Below are 23,496 nucleotides of genomic sequence, written 5' to 3' on the forward strand. Positions count from 1 at the left end.
GGTGCAAGTCTCAGCGCTAGGGAAACTATCCATAGCCACTGCAGCATGAGTTCGATGCCTGGCCAGGGAGCTACCCACATGGCGCAGCAGACCTCTCCTGTCTTGCCCCCTGCTCCTCTCAGCAGTGTATTTCAGTAGATCCTCCTGTTCTGCTCTCCACTCTCTCACCCCCACCCCTGCATCTCTGGCCTACACCCCAGCTCTTGTGTGCATAAATAAATAAAATAAATCTTAAAAAAAATTAATACATGTTCATTATAGATAATTTAGGAAATATAAAAAGTTAAAGAATGATGTTTAATGATTGCAGTATTATACCATAATTTATTTTGCCTGATCTGTTTCTGAGGTTGTGTCCAGTTGAGTTTTTGACAGATGATATGCTAGTATTAACATTTGTATGCATAAATATTTTTGTAGATCTCAGTCATTTGAATACATTCTTAGAAGGAGAATTATTGGATGTGAGTGTGGATATCTTTCAAGCCTTTGATAGATTGGGCCTCACAAAATCCTTGATAACATAATTGGTGGGAAATCATCTTTAACCCTGTGTTCATGATGTTGGTCTAAGGCAGCTAGACACATCTTTTCTGTATGTGTCTTATATGCAAAGAACCTTTTGTTAACTTCTGCCCTTGCCTTATTTCCTGCTTAGGTTGGATTTATAGCAAAAAAATCACTACCTAGTCTTGTGGGCAAGATGACTCCCTTTGTTTACCTCTGCCTGGAGTATATCAGCCTAAACCCAAAGCACACAGAAGCTTAGGCTAGCACGTTCTTGCAGGCAGCTACAGAATATTGTGCCCTTTGTCTGCAAATATTAGGCTACAAGGGAATAGACAAAAGCTAAACTAAAAGAAATCCTGGAAATCTGACTGCACATAGGCAGGCTTTCAGAAGGGGAGGGCATAAGAGGGAAGTTAAGGCAGGAGGGAGCCCAGTGGTCAGTGGTGGAGGACTAGATGTGTCTTGGTGGTATGATGTGATGTGATGAGGGGTGAGGTGTTAACCTATACCCCTAAATCATAGTGTTATAAACCAATGTTTCCTCAATAAAAAATAATACCATTTAAGCAATAAATAAAATTCCAGACTTAAAAAAAAAAAGAAAAGAACATTAGCCTGAAAGGTGATCCAAACCAGGTTTCAACTACCAACAATGCTGAGATCCCTGAGAGGTAATGTTCTAGAGGGAACTTCAGGCTCTTTTCTTTTCTTTATAGGGAGATGAGCAGCGACTCTATGAGTTTATTGTTCGCCATTTCCTAGCTTGTTGCTCCCAGGATGCCCAGGGGCAGGAGACCACTGTGGAGATTGACATTGCTCAGGAACGCTTTGTGGCCCATGGCCTCATGATTCTGGCGCGAAACTATTTGGATGTGTATCCGTATGATCACTGGAGCGACAAGGTGATAATCAGAATCCATGTCTCACCCATGGATCTCAGGGAGAGGGGAGGACAGTCATGCTCCCAGCCTTCATGCCATCTGGTTGAGCAGAGCCATTTTGAAATGGAAGCTGTCTTGCCTGAGTGCCGTGGTAGAATTATTGACTGATGCTTCTGCTGCTCTCTGTAGATTCTTCCCATCTATGAGCAAGGCTTCCGCTTTCAGCCCAGCACTGTGGAGATGGTGGATGGGGAAACCAGTCCACCCCAGCTGCTCACGGAGGCAGACCTCATTGCCCTCATGGAAAAGCACGGCATTGGTCAGTGGCTTGTCATCATGGTAACGTGTGGCTCTTGGGCATGCAGTGTGTGCCAGATACTGCATCTCCTCTGATCTTCACAGCAACTCTAAAGTTAGCATTATATTTTCAATGCCTCTTATAGCTAAAGTGAGGCTGAGAGAAGTTAGGAACCTGGCTATGGTCACAAAGTGTGTGCGTGAATAATTCTGAATAACTCTGCAGTCATTGGTATTCTCCGTTGCATCACACATCTGAGGCAGGATGCAGACTTTCCCCATAACTTGGAAATCTGAACTGGGAGCACCCTGACCAGGTCCTGTGCATTCACTGTGTATTTTTTATCCACAAAAGGATTTTTTTTTTTTTAAGATTTACTTATTTATTTATACAAGCACTGGGTACAGTCAGAAGCGCAGGAGGGTGAGAGAATTCACCAGAGCCAGAGCAGGGAGCAGAACAGACAGACTGACTGAAATACACTGCTGAGGGGAGCAGTGGGCGGCAGGAGAGGTCTGAGCACCATGTGGGACCCTCGCCCGGCGGCCGGGGATCAAACCGGCGCTGCAGAGGCTGCCGGCAGCTTTACAACCCAGCGCTCAACTGCTGTGCCACCAGGGAGGCCCCACATAGGGATTTTTTTTCACCTTGCTTTATTTTGCATGGTGTACCAATATGTAGGCCTTGAGTGAGTCTACATAAATACCTTTATTTTCATCTTTTGAAGTATCAGAAGATCTGGCAACCCTGAGCTTCATTCCCATGTGGAAGCAGTTGGCTGGGTCTGAGTGCTGGCCACCTCTAGAGCGGTGTGTTCTCAGGGCTCACTCTTGGCGCCCTCACTGACTTGGTACATGCCAGGCCCCTGCTGGAGCTGGACTTTGTCACCCTGCTATTAATCATGGATGACTATATAACTAACTTTGTACTAAAGCATTCCTAATTGTTTAGAAATCAGAAATCAGATTTTTTAAAAAAATTGGGTTGAATTGTTTTTCTCAAAAAGTCCTGTAGCTACAGATTTACAGGTAGGTCACTTGTGACCTATCTGCTGCCCCTTTGTCATTTTTCCTCACATCTCTAAGGATTGTTTCTGGCTCAACCTCGTCCAAAAGGGCCAGTAGCATGATGGAGGGGGTAGTGCCATTCACTCTGGGGCATACCTGCCACAATACAAAGTGAGTTTTGTGGTTCTGTGACTCCAGAAGTGCTCCCATCTGGAGTCCACTGATGTAGATACAAAGCCTGTGAGTTTAGGTAAAATTATAGGTAGTTGACCCATCATGATTTACCTATTAAAAATGTGAGGCCCACAAGAGCTAGACCTTGGTTCAGGCTTATGACAAAAAGAAATAAGACCTAGTCCTCTTTGTTGTGGAACTTGCCCAGGAGGAGAAACAAACAAAATCAACACATACAGAGTGTAACTACCCTGCAGAGAGCAGGCAGGCACCTTAAAACCCATTGTAAGATCTCCCGGTGAGTGAAGGCAGGCATGGCAGAGGCGGGACCTGAGGGAAGATGCAGGGATAGAGAAGCACGTGCCACTGTGGCCAGAAAGATGAGCTGAGCCTGACTCTGCAGGGACTGGCAAGCTGCACAGGGGGCTCAGATGTTGGCTGTGATCAGCAGAGTCCTCTGAGATTTCCTAAGGAGAACAGCACAGAGTACATTTTAAAAAATTGTTAATAGTTTATTTGAGACATAATTCATAATTCACCATACAAGTCACTACATTTAAGATGTACAATTTAATAGTTATGTAGTCACAAAATTGTGTGACCATCACCACAAAACAATTTTAGAGCATTTTGTTACCTCAAAAGAGAAACCCCGTACCCAGTAATAGGCATTCCCTATCTCCCTTCTCTCCAATCCCCTCAGTCCTAGGCAAATAGGGTCAGAATTATTAGTGGTTGACTAATCTTTCTGACTCAATAGATTTGCTCATTGGAGGCATTTCCTATAAATGGAATCACATGTAGCCTCTTGTGACTGGCTTCTTTCCGTGTGTTTTCTCTGTTCATCTACATGGTAGCAACTCTTGGTGTTTCATTCCTTATCTTTACCAAACACTGTTCTGTTCAGTGAATATGCCACATTTTGTCCATCCATTCGTCAGTTGGTGGACTTTGGGTGGTTTCCATTTCGTGGCTGCTGGGAATGGTGCTGCAGGGCATGTTCGTGTGCGGGCGCTTCTCTAAACCTGTTCTCTTGGGTATGCACCTAGGAGTGGAAATGCTGGGGCATGTGGTGACTCTTTAACCTTTGGCGGAAACTCCAGACTGTTTTCCAATGTGACTGCCCTGGTGTACTTCCTGCAGTGTGTGAGGTTATGGTTTCTCCATATTGTCGCCTACATTTCTTATTGTGCATCTTTATTATAACTATCCAAGTGGACATGAAGTAGTAGTTCTTTGTGGGTTTGATTTTCTTTTCCCTGATGGCAGAGCTACTTTTTTTTTTTAAGATTTATTTATTCATGCATACAAGAACCAGGGTACAGGCCAGATGCGCGGGAGGGTGAGAGGATTCACCAGAGACAGAGCGGGGAACAGAACAGGAAGATTGACGAAATACACTGCTGAAGGGAGCAGTGGGTGAGACGGGAGAGGTCTGCCACACCATGTGGGAGTCTCCCTGTCAGGCCGGGATCGAACCCGCGCTGCAGAGGCTGCATAACAACTTCACAGTGCTGCACTCAACTGCCTGCGCCACCAGGGAAGACCCGGCAGAACTACATTTTAAAAGATCCCTTTGGCCCCAGCGTAAGGAATGGGTTGGGTGGAGGAAGAGACCAGAAGTGAGGGGACTGGGGATTTGTGATGACACAGTCAAAAGGACATGGCCTCTGGCATGGCTTTGACCTGTGACATGGTGGAGAAAGACTAACAGACGGGTTGACAGTTTTAGTAAGCAGATGTGAGGTTGCCATTGTGGTTACCAGACGGGCCAGATGGGATTTAGAGGCTTCTTGCCTAGAATAGGAAATCTGGCAGAAGAAGGTGCATGGAAACACCATGAGGAGCTGTCTGGATTAACCTGAGCATAACCTGAGGTGGCTTTCAGGTACCGACGCCACTCACGCAGAGCACATAGAGACCATCAAAGCTCGGATGTATGTTGGGCTTACCCCAGACAAGCGGTTTCTTCCTGGGCACCTGGGCATGGGACTTGTGGAAGGTAAGGAGGAGGGAGCTTATGGTGGGTAGTTGGGAGGCTGAGTCCTGAGCCCCTGAGGATGTGGTCCAGGGCCAGAAGAAACACTGCTCTTCTCCTTGCAGGCTACGATTCCATGGGCTATGAGATGTCCAAACCTGACCTGCGGGCTGAACTGGAGGCTGATCTGAAATTGATCTGTGAGGGGAAGAAGGACAAACTCGTGGTTCTAAAGCAGCAGGTCCAGAAATACAAGCAGGTCTTCATTGAAGCAGTGGCTAAAGCAAAGAAGTGAGTCCCCACCCTGCTTTTTTGTTCACGAGGACATTTAGCTGTGAGTCCTTGGCCATAACATGTCCCTAAGAAGTGGGGGCTCATGGAGTGAGTCAGCAGAAAGCTGGTGGTATAACTCCCCATCCCGTCCCTGCCAGGTCAGTGCGTCTTCACGGTTGTCTTCTCACCTGGCAGGGCTGCACACATGTACCCTTCAGGTTTTCCTCTTAAGTTTTATTTGTCCCACTGCATAGAGCTTTGTCAGTATAGAAATGACAGCTCAAAGAATCTGGTCCATTTAATCCAGGCTATTGGCTTTAAAATGCATTTCTCTTGATTTTAATTGTCTTAAGTAAGCAGACAGCACCTCCTTATGTCTCAGTAAACCCAACTACTGGCATCTGGTCCATTTGTTCCCTAAGTACTTGGGAGGTGACCATTTAGCAAGCAGCAAGTGTGCATTTTGTTAGAAATAGTAGTTTTTCTACACCGTGGTTTTTTTTTTTAAAGATTTATTTATTTATGCATATAAGAGCTGGGTTACAGGCCAAAGATGCAAGGGGGGGTGGGGTGAGAGGATTCACCAGAGTAGGGAGCAGAACAGGCAGACTGACTGGAATACACTGCTGAGGGGAGCAGTGGGCAAGACAGGAGAGGTCTGCCGCGCCATGTGGGTAGCTCCCTGGCCAGCCCGGGATCAAACTTACGCTACAGAGGCTGCGGATAGCTTCATAGTGCTACATCTTAACCCCTTGCACCACCAGGGAGGCCTCTACACTGCCAGTTTTGAAAAGAAGTGCATGAGCTAGTTTAAAATTAAACCCAGGCACTCCTGGAGTATGTACCTGGACCCTGTGTGGTTTTGTTCAGTGTGGGGCCAGTGGCGCAGCAAAAATATCTGCCTGTAGCTGGGTTTCTCCCAGGAGGTGCTGAGAGCCAGGCAGAAAGGGATGGCCGGCTGGGCCAGTGCAGTTCTCTGTCTTCCTCTGTTCCCTGCATCAGATCTGTGGCTGACCAGCCAGGGGTTCTCTAGACCACTCACATGTTACAGTAAGAATGTTGTAAATGTTTTCCTGTGTCTTCAGATTGGACGAGGCCTTGTCCCAGTACTTTGGGGAAGCGGCAGAGATGGCCCCGCAAGAAGCTATCTATCCAGCCATGCCAGAGCCTGTCAGAAAGTGCCCACAGTGCAACAAGGACATGGTCCTCAAAACCAAGAAGAGTGGCGGGTCAGTGTCTGGCTTGTGCTCCACTTTTGCGTGCCTAGCACCTGCTTGACAGCTCTCTGCAAGGCCATTCATTCATTTCCGTCTCGTTATTTAAAGGAAGACCCTACTAGTGCCAGCCCCTGGTCTAGGTGTTGGAGATGGACTGGCCAGCTAGGATCTGGCCTTGGAATTATGAAGAGCTGTGGGAATTCAGAGGGGGGAGGGCTCGAAATGGTGGACTTTATCCCCTGTGGATAAGGATAAGGTGTCATTCACCCAGTGTGTGGCAAATGGTATAGAAACACAAGCTTTACATGTAGGTGGGTCTGGGTTCAAATCTACTCATAAGTGAGCTTCATGCCCCAAAACAGGTTACTTAACTATGCTGAGCCCCACTTTCCTCTTCCATAAACTCAGCAACTAGATCTACTCTGGCATAGTTTGGGAAGGGTGGAGATTCAGTGAGAAGAGTAGAGCTCTGATATGTGAGAGCTTCTCCACAAGCCCTACTTCTCCTTCTGTCCTAATTTTGGCTCCAAGTTAGGTCTGAACAGCTCAAATCTCTTTTTATTTCAGTGCAGTAGGTCAGAGCAGGTAGCTTACCCAAAGGCTCAGGTTGCCCTGCCTGACCTAAAGGAAGTTCATGGTCAGGAGTGGTGATTGGTAGTGGCAGCCCTCATTTATCATATGCCATCCCTGGCATGATGCAAAGTGCTCTATAGACGTTGTCTCCTTCCATCATATAATCCCTCTCTAGGGAAGGTGTTTTCACCCTATATTTCTAAGGCGTGGAGGCAGGTGCTGCTAGCCCACAGCAGGCAGTCCTAGAGACCAGGAAAGACAGAATTTGAACTTAAATCTCCACAGCCTCTCTCCATTCTGTCCCCACTAGCTGCAGCACTGTTGCTTCCTTCTTGCTGCTGTGGGAGCAGGTGGGTTCCCCGACTCTCTCTCTCAGGAACCAAAGCTTAGTGGCCCCCCACCCCCACCCTGCAGCAGGTTGCAGGGCTTGTGTTACCCACAAATGTTATATAAAACCAATGCTGTTGCAGGCTTAGCCCAGCACATATGGCCATAGTCCTTTTAATAATTGCTGATGATGGTTTTTTCTTTGCCACCAATGGGTAAGTGGATTCAAAGCTTTGAAATGCAAGGGGAAAGAATACTTGCTATGTGTTAGTGCCGAGTTCTCCAAGTGCTTGGCTCACCTAGGATTGTCAGGTGGAATTTACCACACCAGGGTTTATCTGTTAATTTCTACTCCTGAGTTTGTGGATTTACTGTTTAGATTACTGGGGCTTGGGTTGGTTGGTTTTTGTTTTTCTTCTCCTGGTCAAGTCATACCCAGGCCCACTAAGAAGGTATATAAATCTTGTGCATATTCGCTAGTCCCACCCTAAAGTTTCATGGGTAAAAGGCATCAAGAAATGTTGGCCAAGAAAGCCATGGTGCAAATGTTAGGAATAAAGACTAGGCGAAGTTTTCGGCTTAACTCCCAATTCACTGCACGTGTGTTTTTGGTCAGGTTTCCAGGGCACTCCCAGCTGTGGTTCACACCAATGTAAACTAAAGGTGCTGGTGGTCCCCTTTGGGTTTATCATGAGGGGAAATGAGGGAAGATAAGAGCACAGCACAGAGCCCAAGCCAAACCCTTAGTACTCCCTGGGCCTCTGGCCAGGTGTTTTTGGGTGAGTTGATTATTTTAAGTCAAATGCAGAGTCCGCAATAGCTGTTTCATTTATTTATTTATTTTTAGGTATGTGGGAAATAAATGCAGTCTGCTTTTCCTAAGTCACTCAGTACGACGAGTGTCAGTGTATCCATTTAAGTGTAGTCCAGTAAAATTAATGTCTTCTTTAATCAGCTGAAGAAAAGCTTCCTTGCCAGATGGGTAGCAGCCTGGGAAGATTTCCTGTGGTCTGGTGACTGCTGCCTGACACTGACTCCCTGCTCCCCAGGTTCTACCTCAGCTGCACGGGTTTCCCAGAATGTCGAACGGCTGTGTGGTTCCCTGACTCTCTCCTGGAGGCCAGCAGGGACGGCAGTGTGTGTCCAGTTTGCGAGCCACACCCTGTCTACAGGTGAGCTGGGATCTGAGTCATCTGCAAGGCAATGCACAGGTGGGGATTCCCAAGGACATGAGAACCTTGGGTTTGCTGCTCTAAGCAGCAGCCAGGTCAGAATGCCAGTATGGTCATGTCCCTCATTGCCTTGGTGTGTGGGGGTGAGGGGATGACTAGGGTGGAGGCAGGCCTCTGTGGACCGGGAGGACCCTTGCACCTGGTAATTAATGTTTTTCCCTCACCTTCTGACTTTACTAGGTTAAAGTTGAAGTTTAAACATGGTAGCCTTCCCCCAACCATGCCTCTGGAGTTTGTTGGCTGCATTGGTGGATGTGATGAGACCTTGAGGGAGATCTTGGACCTGAGATTTTCACGGGGGCCCCCTAGAGCCAGCCAGCCAACCAACCAGCCTCCCGGATACCTGCAAGCTAGCCAGTCTCTAAACAGAATGGACAGCAACCAGCATGGCCACCCCCAGCCTTCTGAAAACAGCCATCCTAGACCCTCAAAGGCTCTTACCCAGGCCTTACCACCGCCCACTGCCGCTGGTGAAAACAATTCTGTGACCTGCAACTGTGGCCAGGAGGCCGTGCTGCTCACTGTCCGGAAGGAGGGTCCCAACCAGGGCCGACAGTTCTACAAATGCAATGGTGGCAGTTGCAACTTCTTCCTATGGGCTGATAGCCCCCATCCAACCTCTGGAGGGGCTCCTTCCTTGGCAACAAGACCCATGGGTGGCTCACTGGGACTCCCCGTAGGCTCACGGACCCACCCGGGTGGATTTGGCAGCTCTGGTGATAATGGTGGTGGCACATCCTGCCTGTGTAGCCAGCCGGCTGTCATGCGCACCGTGCAGAAGGATGGGCCCAACAGAGGACGCCAGTTCCACACGTGCGCCAAGCCAAGAGAGCAGCAGTGCGGCTTCTTTCAGTGGGTGGACGAGAACGTGGCCCCAGGTAAGGCGGGGCACAGGCTCCGTCCCCATGGCAGCATCAGCGGAAGCGGCACCTGAGCTGGCCTGAGGGGCATGCCATTCCCTTCTTGGGCCTGGCGTGCTGTCCTCTGGCTCTGAGATGGCAGGTGGCAGAGTAAGACAGGGCGGCCAGTGAGGATCAGGGCCTTGGTTGCCGTTTCCTCGCTTGGTCACTTTAAATAAAGTGATGAGTGGCACAATCTCCATTCCGGTTGATAGTGGCTGCTGTTAATTGAGTAGCTTGCTGCGTGACCAGCACTATGAACTATACTTTGCATCATCATGTATAGGATCTGTCATCACAACTGTACAGATGAGGAAGGTGAGGCCCAGACAAGTGCAGTGACTACTCTAAGTCACACAGCCACAGCCCAAGATTTGAATGTCAGCTGGCTTGTTCTCACGACCCTGTGCTCCTCTAGCCTGTGTGTAGCCCTTGCAAGTTCGGCATCATCTGCCTTGTTTCTTCAGATGAAGAAACTGGCCTTGGTGGTGTCTAGGAACCCACTCACTGTTATGCAGCTTGGGTCTCACCAAACTGGAGCTGGTGAGAACTGGCACCCAGACATTCGTTCTCAAAGGGAGATGGTACTTTGAGGTGGTTCCTATCCACCTGGTACACAGAAGAAGCTTAATTAAACATCTGAAAATGACAGAAAGGCCTGCAGGGAGCCTGTACAAAGCTAGTTCTAGAACTCAGCTGTATAACCTTGAACAAATGACTTGGCTTCTCAGCCTAGGTTTCCTCAACAATAACATGGTACTTACCTACCTTTCTTAGGGTTCCTGTTTTATAAAGGAGCCTAGTTAGTAACAGACTGTGATTCTAGCACAGGTTACCAGCTCTGCACATAGAGGAAGAGCCCAGCAGACTTGGTAAAGGTTTAGGACTTAGTCACCGGCTGCCAGCACGGTCATGGTGTTTGCATTTGAAGTGCATGAGAAGGTCGTCCAGCCTGTGCAGACTTCAACTGTGTGAGGGCCGCTTCTCCTCCCCAGTTGGAAGGCAGCAATATCTGACCTCCCAGCTAGCTGACCAGTTGTCCTGGGCAGTGGAGCAGTCAGCACTAAGAGGCCTATTGAAGGACTTCTTATGTGGAACAGAACAAGTTCCAGAGCAGGTTGTTGACCACAGCCTACTTGTCTTTGCTGCCTCCCCACATGACCTCAAGTCAGTTGCTGCTTGGTTTCTACTTCTGTTGAAATATCAGGTGTGAAGTGACAACAGCGCCTTCCTTACTGGGACAGTGAGAGTGGACTGAGGCTGCCTAGAACTCAGGGTTCTTTAGGGAGAGTTGCCTGGTAACAAGGTCTGATGCATTGTGGGTTGTCGTGGAGGCAAGGGACTGGCCTGGGGGTATACCAGACCACATCAAAGTTGGGATGCTGTCCTTTGCCAAACACACTAACCTGTCTTTCCTGCCACCTCAGTGTCTATTCTAAGCTCACCCTTCCCCTGACTCTTCCCACAGTGGATTTTGGAGCCCTGCCCTGGCCAGGAGGCAGAGGAAGAACTGGGGGGCCAGAGGCCAGAAGCAAACGAACCCGGGCCAGCTCTTCAGACACAGAGTCCACAGCCAAGAGACCCCGGAAATGCAGCCTGTGCCACCAGCCTGGGCATACCCGTCCCTTCTGTCCTCAGAGCAGATGAGGACGGGGTAGGAGGTTTTCCCCTTTTGCCTCAGAAATTAGTTACTTTCACCGAGACTAGGGGGCCCTTCACTGCCCCAAGGATTTAAGAAAAGTGGCAGGTTTTGGAGTCTGGCCTGTGTTAGAGAGTTAAGGTCCAGCCTGCTCTCTTGACAAGTCCACCTCTGGATGGGGTTCAGTGCCCAATGGGGCCACTGGTGAGAAGTCATGGGAGTGCCTCTCTGATCCCTCAGGGGGTATCACTGTCAGACAGCAGCTAAGGCCTAAGAAAATGCCCTCCAGGGGCCTGCGCTGGGCAGCCTGGAAGTTGCTTCTTAGCACAGACAACACAAGAAAGGAAAATATAATGCAAGGAAGTGACTCTTCCAAAATTGGCTCTACTGAAGACGCTTTATTGCTCTTTATCTAGAAGCCACTGTGACCAGGACAGCCCGGCTTGTGTGCCTTAATAAAGAATTCTACTCCTTTACTCTGGTGGTTTTGGCACCGTGTCTGGGGAACATTGGCAGGAGCAGCCAGTGCTTGAGGCACCACCGGCTGACCACTGGCCCTCAGGGTCTCCCTTGCCAGCCCCAGTCCTGCCTCCTCATCCACGTGGTAAACAGCCCAGCTTCTCCTGGCCCTACAGCTTGTCCCACAGAGCAGAGCATGCACTGATGGGAGATTCACACCACTGTTCACCTGCCACACTTCCAGAGGTTGCAACTCCTATTTGCCTTCACAAAAACCTTGTAATGTTTAATCATATTGGCTCTATTTGATGTCAAGAAAATAAAGAGGCATGGATTGGCCCGAGTCGCATTGCCAGTTGGTGAAGAGGTGATCTGCCCTCCGGTCTTGGGATTCCTGTCCTGGACCCTTTGGTGTGACCAGTGGCCCCGCCTGGGCTGGAGGGCAAGATTCAGGGCACATGGGTGTGTTTATGCCCTGCATTGTGGGTTCCCCCTGCCAGACCTTGGCAACCCTACATCTACATTCTCTCTGGTTTTGCCTATTCTTATGAGGCTTAGGTTAGGTGATCTTTTGTGTCTGGCTTCTTTCATTTAGCATATTATTTGCAAGGTTCATCTACATTTAGCATGTGTCAGTAGAGTAGGGTATTCGTGGGGGCACCCCAGCCCCCCACTGGATGCCTGAAACTGCAGACAGTACTGACCCTATTCATGCTGTGATTCTTTTCCTGTATGTGCCTATCTATGATAAAGTTTAATTTTTAAATTGGGCACAGTAGGAGGTCAATAATAACTAATAATAAAATAGAAAAATTATAACTATATACTCTAATAAAAGTTATGTGAGTGAGATCTCTCTCAAAATATCTTGTATATATTTTTTCATGCTATGGTTGACCACAGGTAACTGAAACCGAGGAAGGCAAAACTACAGATAAGGGGGTGGCAACTGCACTGGGTTTTTAGGGTCAAATAATACTCCATGGCAGTTGTTTCCACCCCGTGGCGGCTGTGAATGCTGCTGCTGTGAACATGTGTGTGCGAGTATTTGGACTCCTGTTTTAAATTATTCTGGGCACATTACTAGGAGTGGAGTTGCTGGGTCACAGGATATTTCTGTTTTAAGTTTTTGAGGGACTGCTGACCAGCAGCTGCACCATTTTACATTCCCACCAGCAACACACAAGGGTTCCTGTTTTCCTGTACCCTTGCCAGCACTTATGTTTTGAAAAAAAACTTTAACCATCCTCAGGGGTGTGAAATAGCATCTCATTGTAGTTTTAATTTGCATTTCCCTGATGAAAAATGATGTTGAGTGGCTTCTCATTTGTATATCGGCCATTGATGTGTCTTTTTGGAGAAATGTCTATTCCAGTCCTTTGCCCATTTTGTAGTTGGATTGCTGGTCTTGTGGTCGGTGAGTTGCAGTTCTTCATAGAACCTCGGTACTAGATGCATTTGTGGGTTTTGATCTGTGCACAGGTAACGTGTGTGCTGAGACCGAGATCGGCTGGGTGGATGGGATGGAGGCCAGCCCTAGCTCAGGTCCAGACTCCATCACCAGACTGCTGAGCCTGCACAGCCTTGTCTACGATAGGGAGTTATTTAGCTGAAGCTTTTTGGTGGAGTGTTGTAGTCACACCCAGTTGCAGTGAGAACTTCACAAAACCTCTGAGGGAATTTCCAAGTCTCAATGGCCCCTCAGGCTCACCTCATTCAGTGCAGTGAGAAACGGATCCTTCCCACCTGGCAGTGACTGGGAAGGACTGAACCCCCCATATACTGAACTCCATCTGCAGCATATGTAGCGCCAGACAGTGGCAGAAATGAGCTCTACTTGCTGAGCCCATACCTCGGCTGGGCACTGGCTGGCTTCCTTAGCCTCCCGTCTCCCCGGCCAGCAGTGCCTTCTGCCCATGCAGTGATGGAAACAGGCTCCGATGGGAAGTGCCTTCTACAAGCGTCTAGGCTGGAATTGAAAATTAGTCTCTGTTGTCAAGTCTACACCTCAGAGCTCTTGAAAAGTCTATTCTGCTCTCTGTGCTGAGGTGGGGAGACCCACCCTGGGCACTCTAGCCTTAAGAGCACCTCTGCCATCCCCATCCGACAAGCTGGGTGGCTGATCAGCTGACCAGCACAGCTGCTGATGGTGAGGGCCTCTGTCCCTCATCTTAACTCTTGGAACAGCTGGAAGCTAAAAATAAGTCATCTCCCCTGGCAGCTGGCTTTTGCTTCCAGTGTCTCCCAGCATGCTGGAATCAGGCATCAGTTCTCGGGGTGCCAGGCAGAGACCCTGTTGCTACCCTTAGGGGTGAATTCACAGTGCCTGTTGCAGCGCAGAAGTATTCAGACTTAAGAATCACAATGCACAGCATCTCAGTTCCACCTGAATACAAAGGTGGTGCAGGTTCAGCTCATATACTGGCTGCTCCTTGTGAGGGACAAATGTGGGTGCCCCACCTCTGCCTTAGACCACCAGTGTAACTGTGGGGTAGAGCTCAGGGTTGGACTGGAAAGTTGGTCATGATGTCACTGGAGTCTAGGAAACTGGGCACTGGTGATCCGAGCCAGCGTCCAGAGTCGTGCGTGATGTTCTCTGGGATACACTGCTGGGGGTCATCCACTGCAGCTGTAACTTCTCAATGCATTAAGTGTGCCCCAATTATAATGTTATTGGGCTTATTTAAAGACTATTTTCTGATTACAAAAGAAAAACATAATTTTGAAAAATGCAAATATGTGATTAATTCTAGGTTGGAGGTTCCTCATTTTAGAACAGGGCAGAGGTGGGGCAGGACCCTGGCCCTGACCCACGCGGAGCCCAGTGCCTTTCTGTCCCGAGGAGGCACACGTGTGCTCCAGAGCCCCTGCAAACTCTGAGTCTGTACCCCGGGGCTCTGAGACCCAGTCTTATGGCCAGCTAAGTCCTGTCTGAAGAGAAAGGACCCATTTGAGACCAACAGTAAGCCTTGCACGCTAGCTCAGGCAGTTGTTCTCAAGGTAGGTTCTGGTGCCTTAGAGTCTGGTCCAGATGGCTCCTCAGCTGATACTGAACCGCCTTCGTTTGCCCACGGTGATGTATTGCACCCCAGACACAGGTTTTGCTGGTGGGCACATGATTCGTACCCCATTTCTACTGGAAATAATAAACCCTTGTGTAAGACTAGTGAACAGTACGGCAGCGGGTGTTGGAGCTCACGTGCGCTTTCAACTCTCAAACATGGGGCCAGTTTCTCTTCTGCTCCAGGCCCACCAGTCACAGCTTGGTGCCTTGGAGTGATTTGCAGACCTGCTGACGTAAGTCCTTTTAGAATGTAGTTTGACAGGATCCTTCAGAATCTGAACATTTGAACACTCTCCATTCCTAGGACTCTCCTAATGAGAAATTTGTGTAAATATTATCTTCAAAACTTTGGGGGTTTTTTTAGTATCGAGATTGAAACAACTGGTCAGGGCAGCTCCTGGGGTTTGGATGGCACCCCCCCACTTCGCTGGAGGCAGACTCTCCTGCAGCTAAGTATTCATGAAGAGAAGGGCTTGAAAGTGGATTTCCCCAAATAAGAATGCATCTCATTTATGGTGAGGTTTATTCTTGAGTTAGTGTAGAGGATTGATGGGTGATGTCTTCCATGAGGAAGCTGTTTGCTATTCTTGGATTACTTTTGTTTACCTGCAGTGGTAGTCCTTTGTTCTGAGCAAGAGGAGTCAGCCATACCCATCACCAGAACTCCTGCTTTTGGTCACTTTGTAAAGTTAAACCAAGGAAGTAGGTTGCCTGTTTTACCACCACAGCCCAAGGGTCTAAGTACTAAAATGTTTAGGCCCTGGGCTGAGGCTGCATCTGGTGTACTGCAGGCAGACAGAGTTGGAACTGTTCTTGGGTTTAAAGGAGTGGAACTGAGCAGGGCTATGCCAGGGTGGCTGTGTGTTGGCACAGCCCTGCTCACAAGAGTCTGCAAAGGTTCCCGGGAAATGATTGGTTTCCAATTCCTTGACTAGAAACTGAAGCCCCAGACATTTACTTTTCTCTCCCTATTTACTCATACTGCTCTTTTTCATACTAAAATCAAGGTGTGAGGGGAACATCAGAGCCACCTGAAGCAAGAGGCTCCACAGAGAAGCTGCATCAGGCCTTGTTGGGGTTGGTTGTCAGGCTGTGAGCTGACCTCACTTCCCTGAGGCCAGGCCTCACTAGTAGGTGACCGAAATCCTCATGAGCAGACGTCACAGACGGGCCTGGCAGCCTAGTCCTTGCTGTGCTCAGGCTTTGTCGTTGGTCAATGAGCGAGGCAGCAAGGCACAACAATCTCATTCTGAGGGCAGTTAACGCTGTTCCCAGTAGTTACTAGCAGGAGTGGCTGCTACAACTGCCCCATAAAGTAGGTATTACACAATCCCTGTTTCATTGATGAGAACACCGAGGCTCAGCCCCTGTTCCCTTGCCAACCCTAATCTGCCATTACGCTGCTCAGTTATGAGTCAACGCTCAGGAGCAGCTCAACCACAGGATTGTGTGGCCCATGCCAGCCAGTCTCCCTTTGACCATCTATAGCCTCTTCTGTGGAGCACCAAGGTGTCTGGACAGCCCCCAACACCCTTCCACCTCCACATGGTAGTGAGGGCAGAGCCCTCATTGCCTCTAGAGGCCACCCTGGTCTTGCAGCCATTGGTGCACACAGCCTCTCTGTTCCGTGTGACCGCCCTGAGGACAAGGGGAGACATCCGGTGGATCCGCTTGTCTTATAGTCACAGTTGGAAGTGGTGTGGGGTTGCCTCAGGAAATAGAACAGGATGGGAAAGAGGCACAATGGGAATGGCACCCCAAGTGCACACGGCCCAGAGACTACCCCAGGCCTCGTGTTGTCTGTGAGTCCCACCTATGGCTTCAGCTGCACTTGCTCCCCTGTTTGTACAAGGTGGGGAACTTGCCCCCCACCTCTAGGGCTGCAAGGAGAGCCAAGGGAAGTAGAGAAATTACATCTCTGAAAGCTGATGATGTTGGCTGAAGGGCTTTGAGGCCACCCCAGAAAGCAGAGCGGGCACCAGAGTTCAGGCTTTTGGGAATGTGCAAACCCTAACCAGTTGGTTCCCATTATTAAAGCAAGACATCCTACCAGCACTCTCCACCTCCATGTAACCTGCTTTTCCAGTTAATTCCTACCACCCCCAGGTAGAGCCCAAGCCCTCTGGCCAAGCCACAGGCCTTGCAGACTCTAAACAACTGCCCCTGAGAGCCCAGCACAAGTCACATGTTCGATTTTTTTCCTTTTATTTGCATTCACATTCTCTGAGGCATAGCTTTGCTTCAGCAGGAAGGCCACCAGACAGGAGGGACACCTGGAAGGGCAGGCAGACCCTCCTCCCTTCCCCCCCCCCACCAGGTGTCAGTGAGAGCATAGGCACCAGCCAGAAGCAGTGCTGTTGGGCACTGTGGAGGCTGGCCTTGCACACCAGGCCTTCCCCAGCCTCTGTTCTCCAGCCAGGCCCACTAGCAGCTGGTGGGACTCTGGGCTCGGGGCAAGGGGGCTCATCCAGGAAACTGCTGCCCAAAGGAAGCATCCTAGCTGAAGGGAGAGGGGCCGTCCCCCGAGGTAGGCAGCATGTCAGGCTGAGCGCCTGCTCTAGCCTGAAGAGCTTGACAAGCAAACCAGACAGATGCCATTGGAAAATGCCATCCTTTAAATGCTGCATCCCATGGGTACCAGTTGACTCTGGCCCTGGGGGATGAATCAAACATGGTATTTCCCATTCGGCACCAGGGCCACGAGATGCCAGAGCTGGCACCTGAGGAAGCGCTAACCTACCCTCTCAAATGAAAAATGGAGGCAGCAGAAGTCATGTTCTGTCAGTGGTTCACTGCTGGTGGCAATGGACAGAGCCCAGGGTCCTGAGGCTGGAAAGGAGTGTGAGTGGCTGGACCTCCAGGCTGTCTAAGTGGCAGCCCAGGTGCACTTAGGTGACAGCAACCCAGGCTCTCCAGGCCCAGGGCTCCGCTGACTTTCACCCCCAGCTCATGCTAATCCTGTGGGCTTAGGTAGCACACCCTCATTTATTCTGGCTAAAAGCAACGAAAAAAAAACGTGCTCTCCAAACTCCTGGAAGGAGTGTGTACAGCTCACCAGCATCACAACATGTGCTGGCCTCCCTGTCCCTACCCTCTAGAGCAGCCCCTCCGGGGCTTGGAGGCCGCTGTACAGCGCATAGCCAATGTCATCAATTTCTACCTCACGCAGGCTGCCGAAGAGGTTCACACCAGGGTTGAAGTGACAGGGCAGGCTGGCCCGCTCCAGGCTTCCAATGAGCAGCTCCAGAGCCTGCATGAAACGTTCCCTCAAGGCTCCCTCAGCCCAGTCCACCTCCTCTTCCCCCAAACGCAGAACCACTTGGGTCAGGTGGCCCCGGCCTAGCCGGCCCAGAGCTGGGTGGCCACGGCAGATACTACACAGCAGCAGCAGCAGCCGCCGCCGGGCCCCAGCATCGCGCTCATCCAAAGCCCGAAGCCTGGCAGCCTCTGCCGGGTACAGGTCCTGCAGCCAGAGGTTCCCAGCCATCCCTTCCAGGGGCCAGGCCAGGAGGAGGCAGTCATGGACGTCGGTGCTGGTGACTGCCAGGAGCACAGCGATAGTGAGCTCCAGGTGCTCGTGCTGCACCTGGAGCAGCAGCTCCTCTGAGGCCACACTGGGCAGGATCAGGCACCCAAGGAGGCCACCAATGGCCGGCCAGTTGACAGAGGCAACCAGCACCTTGCGGAGCAGCTCCAGCAGGACACGGGAAGAGAGGTAGCCACCTACCAGGAAGCGGTCCCAGGGACTACTCCCACGGGGGCGGAACTCAAGCTGAGTCCTGCGCACAGCCCAGCAGCGAGGGTCCCTGGCCACAGTGTCCAGGCCAGGCACCAGGCTCCACAGGCCTGGCTCCAGCACCAGGGGCACCAAGATACGCACATCGTCAGCAGCTCCTGCCTGCAGCCCATCGTACAGTGGACCACTGGGCACCAGTGCCCCGAAGGGCAATTCTGAGAACTTGCTCCGAAAGTAGGCCTGCAGCTCAAGGGCAATGTCACCAGCCAGCTGTTTGGCCAGAGCAACGTGGAACGCTGGGATGGTCACATGGTCCCGCTCGAATGCCAGTAGCTTCTCCTGGAACGTCAGGCACGGTGGTGCTGGGAAGCTAAGGTGAGGCAATGTCTGAGGACCAGAATTTCTGGGCCTCCCTGCAGAGTGAAGGGGTCAGGGGCCAGGTCAGAAGGTCCATAGTGAGCCAAGGGAACTCTCCCCAATTACTAGCTATGTGATGTCTCTGGGCCTCATTTTCTTCACCTGTGAAATGGCCCCCTAAGGTAGCACTGGTTCTTCAGCTCCCCACAAAGCATGCATGTGATGACAAATTCTTCCACATCCCAACTCCCTGGGAGTAAAACAGTTTCATGAAGAGTGAGGAGATGGCTCCTGGGCTTCCATCTCCCCATCTGGAGCCCCTAACACTATGTTCTGCCGCCTTGCTCTGGTACCTCCCCCCACAGTCCATATGCCCAGGTGGTTGGAGCCGCAGCACCACCAGGCAGAAAGGAGGGCAGGCACATGCCGCCACTGAACATGCAGGGAGCGTGGGTCTTTGGTGGAGCAGGGACTTGATACGTCCACTATCATCGGTGGCAGAGCCTGGGCTGCATCTCCTGAATGTGAGCACTAAAGGGGGACCCACCCAGGTAAAAGGGGGAAGGGGGCTGATCACCTGCCACAGAGGACGCGGGGGTTGGGAGTGGCATGGGCTGGCTGAGGGCAGCAGGGGGAGGCCGGCGCCGTAGGCGTGGCTTGGGCTTGAGCAGGCTCAGTTCCTTCCAGCTGTCCTCCAGACGTGTGGTGTCCCCCTTGGCATCATCCTCATCCCTCGGGCTGGTAGCCCTGTCGATGAGCTGAGGCAGAGTGACAGAGATCAGAGCATCATAACCTGAGCAGCCAAGGCAAAGGCAGGGGTGAAACCAACTAAATCCTGGGTAGAGGGTAGAGAAGTAGGTGCCAGCCTTGGGTAGTCCCCACTATATTCCCGGAGGCCTGCGGGAGGTCCCAGACCTCCTGTCCCCCGGAAGCCCCAAGGCAGAGTCTGGCCTTACCCGCTTCACAGCCAGGGTGGCAATGCCCAGCACGGCAGCCCCGCCCACACCCAGCACTAGGCGGGCATTGGCCAAGAGGAAGTCCACAGCGTTGCCCAGCACCTCATCATCATGCCTCTTCCCCCGTTTCTGGGTGAAGTCTGCCATGGTCTGCCTGTAAGAGAGTCAAGTTGCAGGGATGGCTCAAGGTGGGGGTGGCCAGGATAGCAGCAGGACAGGAGCAGGCAGGCATTCTGGCTGCCATCTTGGGGTCTCTGAGAGGTGAGCCCAACAGGGGGAGTTCCTGAGAATTTCTCAGGAGAAAGGGGTCACACACACATGCTTTCTTGGGAGGAGAGGAGGTACTGCCATTGCCCCCTCCCCCAAAGCTACAAACAACCCACCCACCCCTTGGGACAGGGTTGCTCACACAGAAAAGTCCTGAACCCTGTGGCAGGTGAGAGAAGGGGGCCCATCTCTCCTGATCTCTCCCTCCAGAACACCTGACATCCTATCACCAAGGACCCAAGAAGTGGGTCCCCCAAATTATAGAGAAAAGCTGTAGAAAGAACCACACTAGGTTGCAGGCTATAAAACCTCTAGACTTCTGCCTACCCCCAGGGTCTGGCCAGTCCTCCTAGGTCTATAGCCAGGTCCCCAAGGCTGCCTTGTTTCTGTTCCTAACCAGGGCCAGGCACAGGAGGAGAAAACCAAGGCCCAGAGAAAACCACAATGTGGGGTCCCAGGAAGCCTGCCTCCAGAAGGCCTCTCAAAACTTTGGGAAGACCTCAGTGAAGAGCAGAAGCCCCAAATCCTAACAAGGCAAAGTCACTAAGTCAGAGAGCAGGACGAGTGAGACAACCCAAGGATGATGCTGCCTGTAGACAGGTACGTGCCAGTCAAGGAAGAAGACCCGCTGCCGGGGGCAGGGCGGGGGGGTGGGCAGCCAGTCAATATAACCCTAAACCCCGAACGGAGGATGATCCATGCCTCTCAGGGTCTCTTCAGCTTGGGACAATGGGGGCTGGGGGAAGTCACCGGGAGGCTAAACAACAGAGAAGGTAAGCTGAGGAAGACACACACACACACAAGCACACACTCTCGCACCCTCTGCTCAACTGTAAAACTGCACAGGTGGTGGTGAGGAAGGGTTAGAAGTAAGGAGCCCAGGGCCTCCCTGGTGGCGCAGGTGGTTGAGTACAGCGCTGTGAAGCTGTCCACAGCCTCTGTAGCGCAGGTTCGATCCCAGCCGGACAGGGAGATACCCACATGGCATGGCAGACCTCTCCTGCCTCGCCCGCTGCTCCCCTCAGCAGTGTATTTTAGTCAGTCTGCCTTTTCTGTTCCCCACTCTGTCTCTGGTGAATCTTCCCACCCTCCTGCACATCTGGCCTGCATCCCGGTTCTTGTATTAAAAAAATAAATCTTGGGCCTCCCTGGTGGCACAAGGGGTTAAGCGCCGCACTATGAAGCAATCCGCAGCCTCTGCACCACGAGTTCGATCCCCGGCCAGCCAGGGAGCAACCCACATGGCCCAGCCTCTCCTGTCTTGTCCACTGCTCCCCTCAGCAGTGTATTTCAGTCAGTCTGCTTGTTCTGTTCCCCGCTCTGTCTCTGGTGAATCCTCTCACCACCACCACCTCCCCCCAACATCTCTGGCCTGTACCCCAGTTCTTGTACGCATAAATAAATAAATCTTTAAAAAAAAAAAAAAAGAAGTGAGGAGCCCAGAGTGTGACAGAGATCTCTCCCTGGGCACAGCCCACCAAGCCATAGCCCCGGGTTCTTGGGGGGAATAGGGGGAGGCAATTCTGAGAGTTGAGGGTGTACGTGACCAAGGGGCAAGCTTAGAGGGCCAGTCCTACACCAGGTAGAGGAGGCTTGAGCAGATGACCATGCACTCAGAGCCAACTCAGGCACCAAGGACGTCTGCCCTCTGGGCTCCCCTGTGAGTGCCTGGGACTCAGTTGCCAGGTGACAGGATGCCTGGAGCAGCTGAAACCCGAGGCACTGGAACTCCATCTCAACACTCCACCCCCACCCCAACTCTCCCAGGCTAAAAATAAGACAAGAGGGCTCCTGGGTTGGCAGAGGCTAGCTCGGTGACCCGCCACGGCCCTACAGCTTAGTGTCCTCATGGGCAATCAATACTCCCACCTTCTCCAGCAGGGCCAGAACCCCCCTCCGCACACTGTAAAGAGCTTTAAACACCACCCGCCCGGAGTCTAAACTGGGACTCAACCCAGTCCCTTGACGGGGTCGCACAAGTCTCAACCTCCAGCCTTCCAAGTCGGGGAAGGGGGAGAGGGTGCGGGTGGCTAAAAATAACCCGACACCACGCCGGACGCCACCCGGCCCTGGGACGCCGCCCGTGCTCCCCCCCTCTGCCCAACCGCGGACAAGGGCGAGGGCTGCGCGGGGCGCTCCAGGAGGGCCCGTGAGGGCGCGGTTCACGGGGGGCGCGTGCGGTCCCGGGAAACCAGGCGATGTACTGACGGGAGGGGCAGGCTCGGGGACTCGAACTCTCGCCTCCCGACCCAACTTCCCTCTCTCTCCGGTCGTGACCGCGGCCCCCGGCGGAGGCCACGCCCCCGACCTGCGCCGCGGCGCGCCCCGGGCCCGGCTGCGTGACAGGGGTCGCCCCGCCCCGCTGCAGCCATACCTGGTCGCGCCTGCAGCGCCCCGACAGGTCCCTCGGGCCCCAGAGTCCGCGCCCGCCGGGGGATGGAACGCGGAGGCCCCGGGAACCGAACGCCGAGGCCCGGGAGCGGCCGGTGACCCCGCAGGCGCGCAGACGGCGAGCGGCTCAGCCAATGGGGGGCAGGCCGCGCCCCCTCTTGGGCCGCGGCGCTCCCTCGGGGGCGGGGCTCCCCGACGAGCTCCGGGTTTAAAGGCGCAGGGGCGCGTTCCCAGCCTGGCATCCGCGGTCCGCGCTGGTACCCCGCGGTGTGGGGTGACCCGAGCCCCCGGGCCGCGTGGTCATGTGAGCCTCCGAGCCGCAGACCGCGGCCCGGCCCGGCCCTTCCCGGAGGGGACAGGCTGGCGGCGTCCGGCCCCGAGGTCCGAGTCTGACCCTTCGGGTGCGCTTCTGGGAGAAGGACGCGGTGACCCCCCCTCCCCTGCTGACTCGGCCGGACCCGGCGCCCGCCCCCCGCTCCGCGCGACCTGGCGCGGGTCCCTTCACCCCCGCCTCAGTTTCTCGCCTGGGCAAAGGGACACCACAGGCCCCTGCAAAAAATGACTGTGCTCATTTGGCTTTTATAAAAATAAATTATTTATTAGGGGCGCTTACGTATTAGGCACTTATTTATGTTGAGGGTGTGTGTGGGGAGACGTGTTCGAACGAGCAAATACACGGGCAGAGGGTGTTGGTTCTAAGCAAGAATGAGAAGGGTCGCGGGCAGGGCCCGCCGCGTGCCCTGCGCTGCACTTGGGTCTGCGCCTTCGCTTCTGGAGGGAACCGCACACAGTTCTGAGACGGGAAACTGCGGCGGGAGCAGGCCCAGGGCTTGCCAGGACGCCCGGCGCCGGGGACCGGCTGTTCCTGCTCCTAGAGCGACCAGAGCGCGGACAGAAATGGCCTGGCCTCCCGCGCCCCGACCTAGGTCCAGAATCTCTCCCAACTTCAGCTGCTGCACCTGCAGCGCCTAGCGCACCCCGAATCTGGGGCGCTGGGACGTGGCGGGGGCTCCTGCGTGAGCACAGGGGCCGCCCGACTCCTCGAGGCTTCTCCGGTGGCCGAAGAGACATGGAAACCGAAACCCCGGGACCTCTCCAGCCCCCGCCGAGGCCCGGCGCCCCCAGCCAAGCGCCCGGGGTCCCCCGGATCTCGAGGGGCGCGGCCCGGGCTCGCGCTCCCGCCGCCCGGGCGGGGGCGGGTTAAAGGGGCGGGGCCGGCGTCGGCCCAGCCCGCGGCTCGCCCCGCCGCCCCCCGCGT

The 23,496-nt window shown here is 52.7% G+C and overlaps 2 protein-coding genes across 2 annotated transcripts in view; one reads left to right on the top strand and one right to left on the bottom strand.

Annotated features, from left to right (window-relative positions):
* TOP3A (DNA topoisomerase III alpha) overlaps positions 1–13,475 on the top strand; it is a 29,836-nt gene extending 16,361 nt beyond the window's left edge. Inside the window, exons 12-19 of the mRNA XM_037491781.2 lie at positions 1,227–1,412; positions 1,581–1,710; positions 4,759–4,872; positions 4,974–5,139; positions 6,207–6,350; positions 8,288–8,410; positions 8,651–9,348; positions 10,838–13,475. Of these exons, the coding sequence (XP_037347678.1) occupies positions 1,227–1,412; positions 1,581–1,710; positions 4,759–4,872; positions 4,974–5,139; positions 6,207–6,350; positions 8,288–8,410; positions 8,651–9,348; positions 10,838–11,016 (1,740 nt within the window). The 3' untranslated portion in view covers positions 11,017–13,475. The remainder of the gene's footprint in view (positions 1–1,226; positions 1,413–1,580; positions 1,711–4,758; positions 4,873–4,973; positions 5,140–6,206; positions 6,351–8,287; positions 8,411–8,650; positions 9,349–10,837) is intronic.
* A 2,309-nt stretch (positions 13,476–15,784) lies between these two features.
* MIEF2 (mitochondrial elongation factor 2) lies at positions 15,785–22,304 on the bottom strand. Its single transcript, XM_037493697.1, has 4 exons — positions 22,222–22,304; positions 19,581–19,734; positions 19,202–19,382; positions 15,785–18,680 (listed from the first exon to the last, which is right to left on the bottom strand). Exons 2-4 carry the CDS (start codon positions 19,725–19,727, stop codon positions 17,626–17,628), a joined length of 1,383 nt encoding a protein of 460 aa, XP_037349594.1. The 5' UTR covers positions 19,728–19,734; positions 22,222–22,304; the 3' UTR covers positions 15,785–17,625.
* Between the last annotated feature and the right edge of the window lie 1,192 nt (positions 22,305–23,496).

This window comes from Talpa occidentalis, unplaced genomic scaffold (genome assembly GCF_014898055.3).
Source record: "Talpa occidentalis isolate TD23 unplaced genomic scaffold, MPIMG_talOcc4v2.1 talOcc4.7, whole genome shotgun sequence".
Taxonomy (NCBI): Eukaryota; Metazoa; Chordata; class Mammalia; order Eulipotyphla; family Talpidae; genus Talpa; species Talpa occidentalis.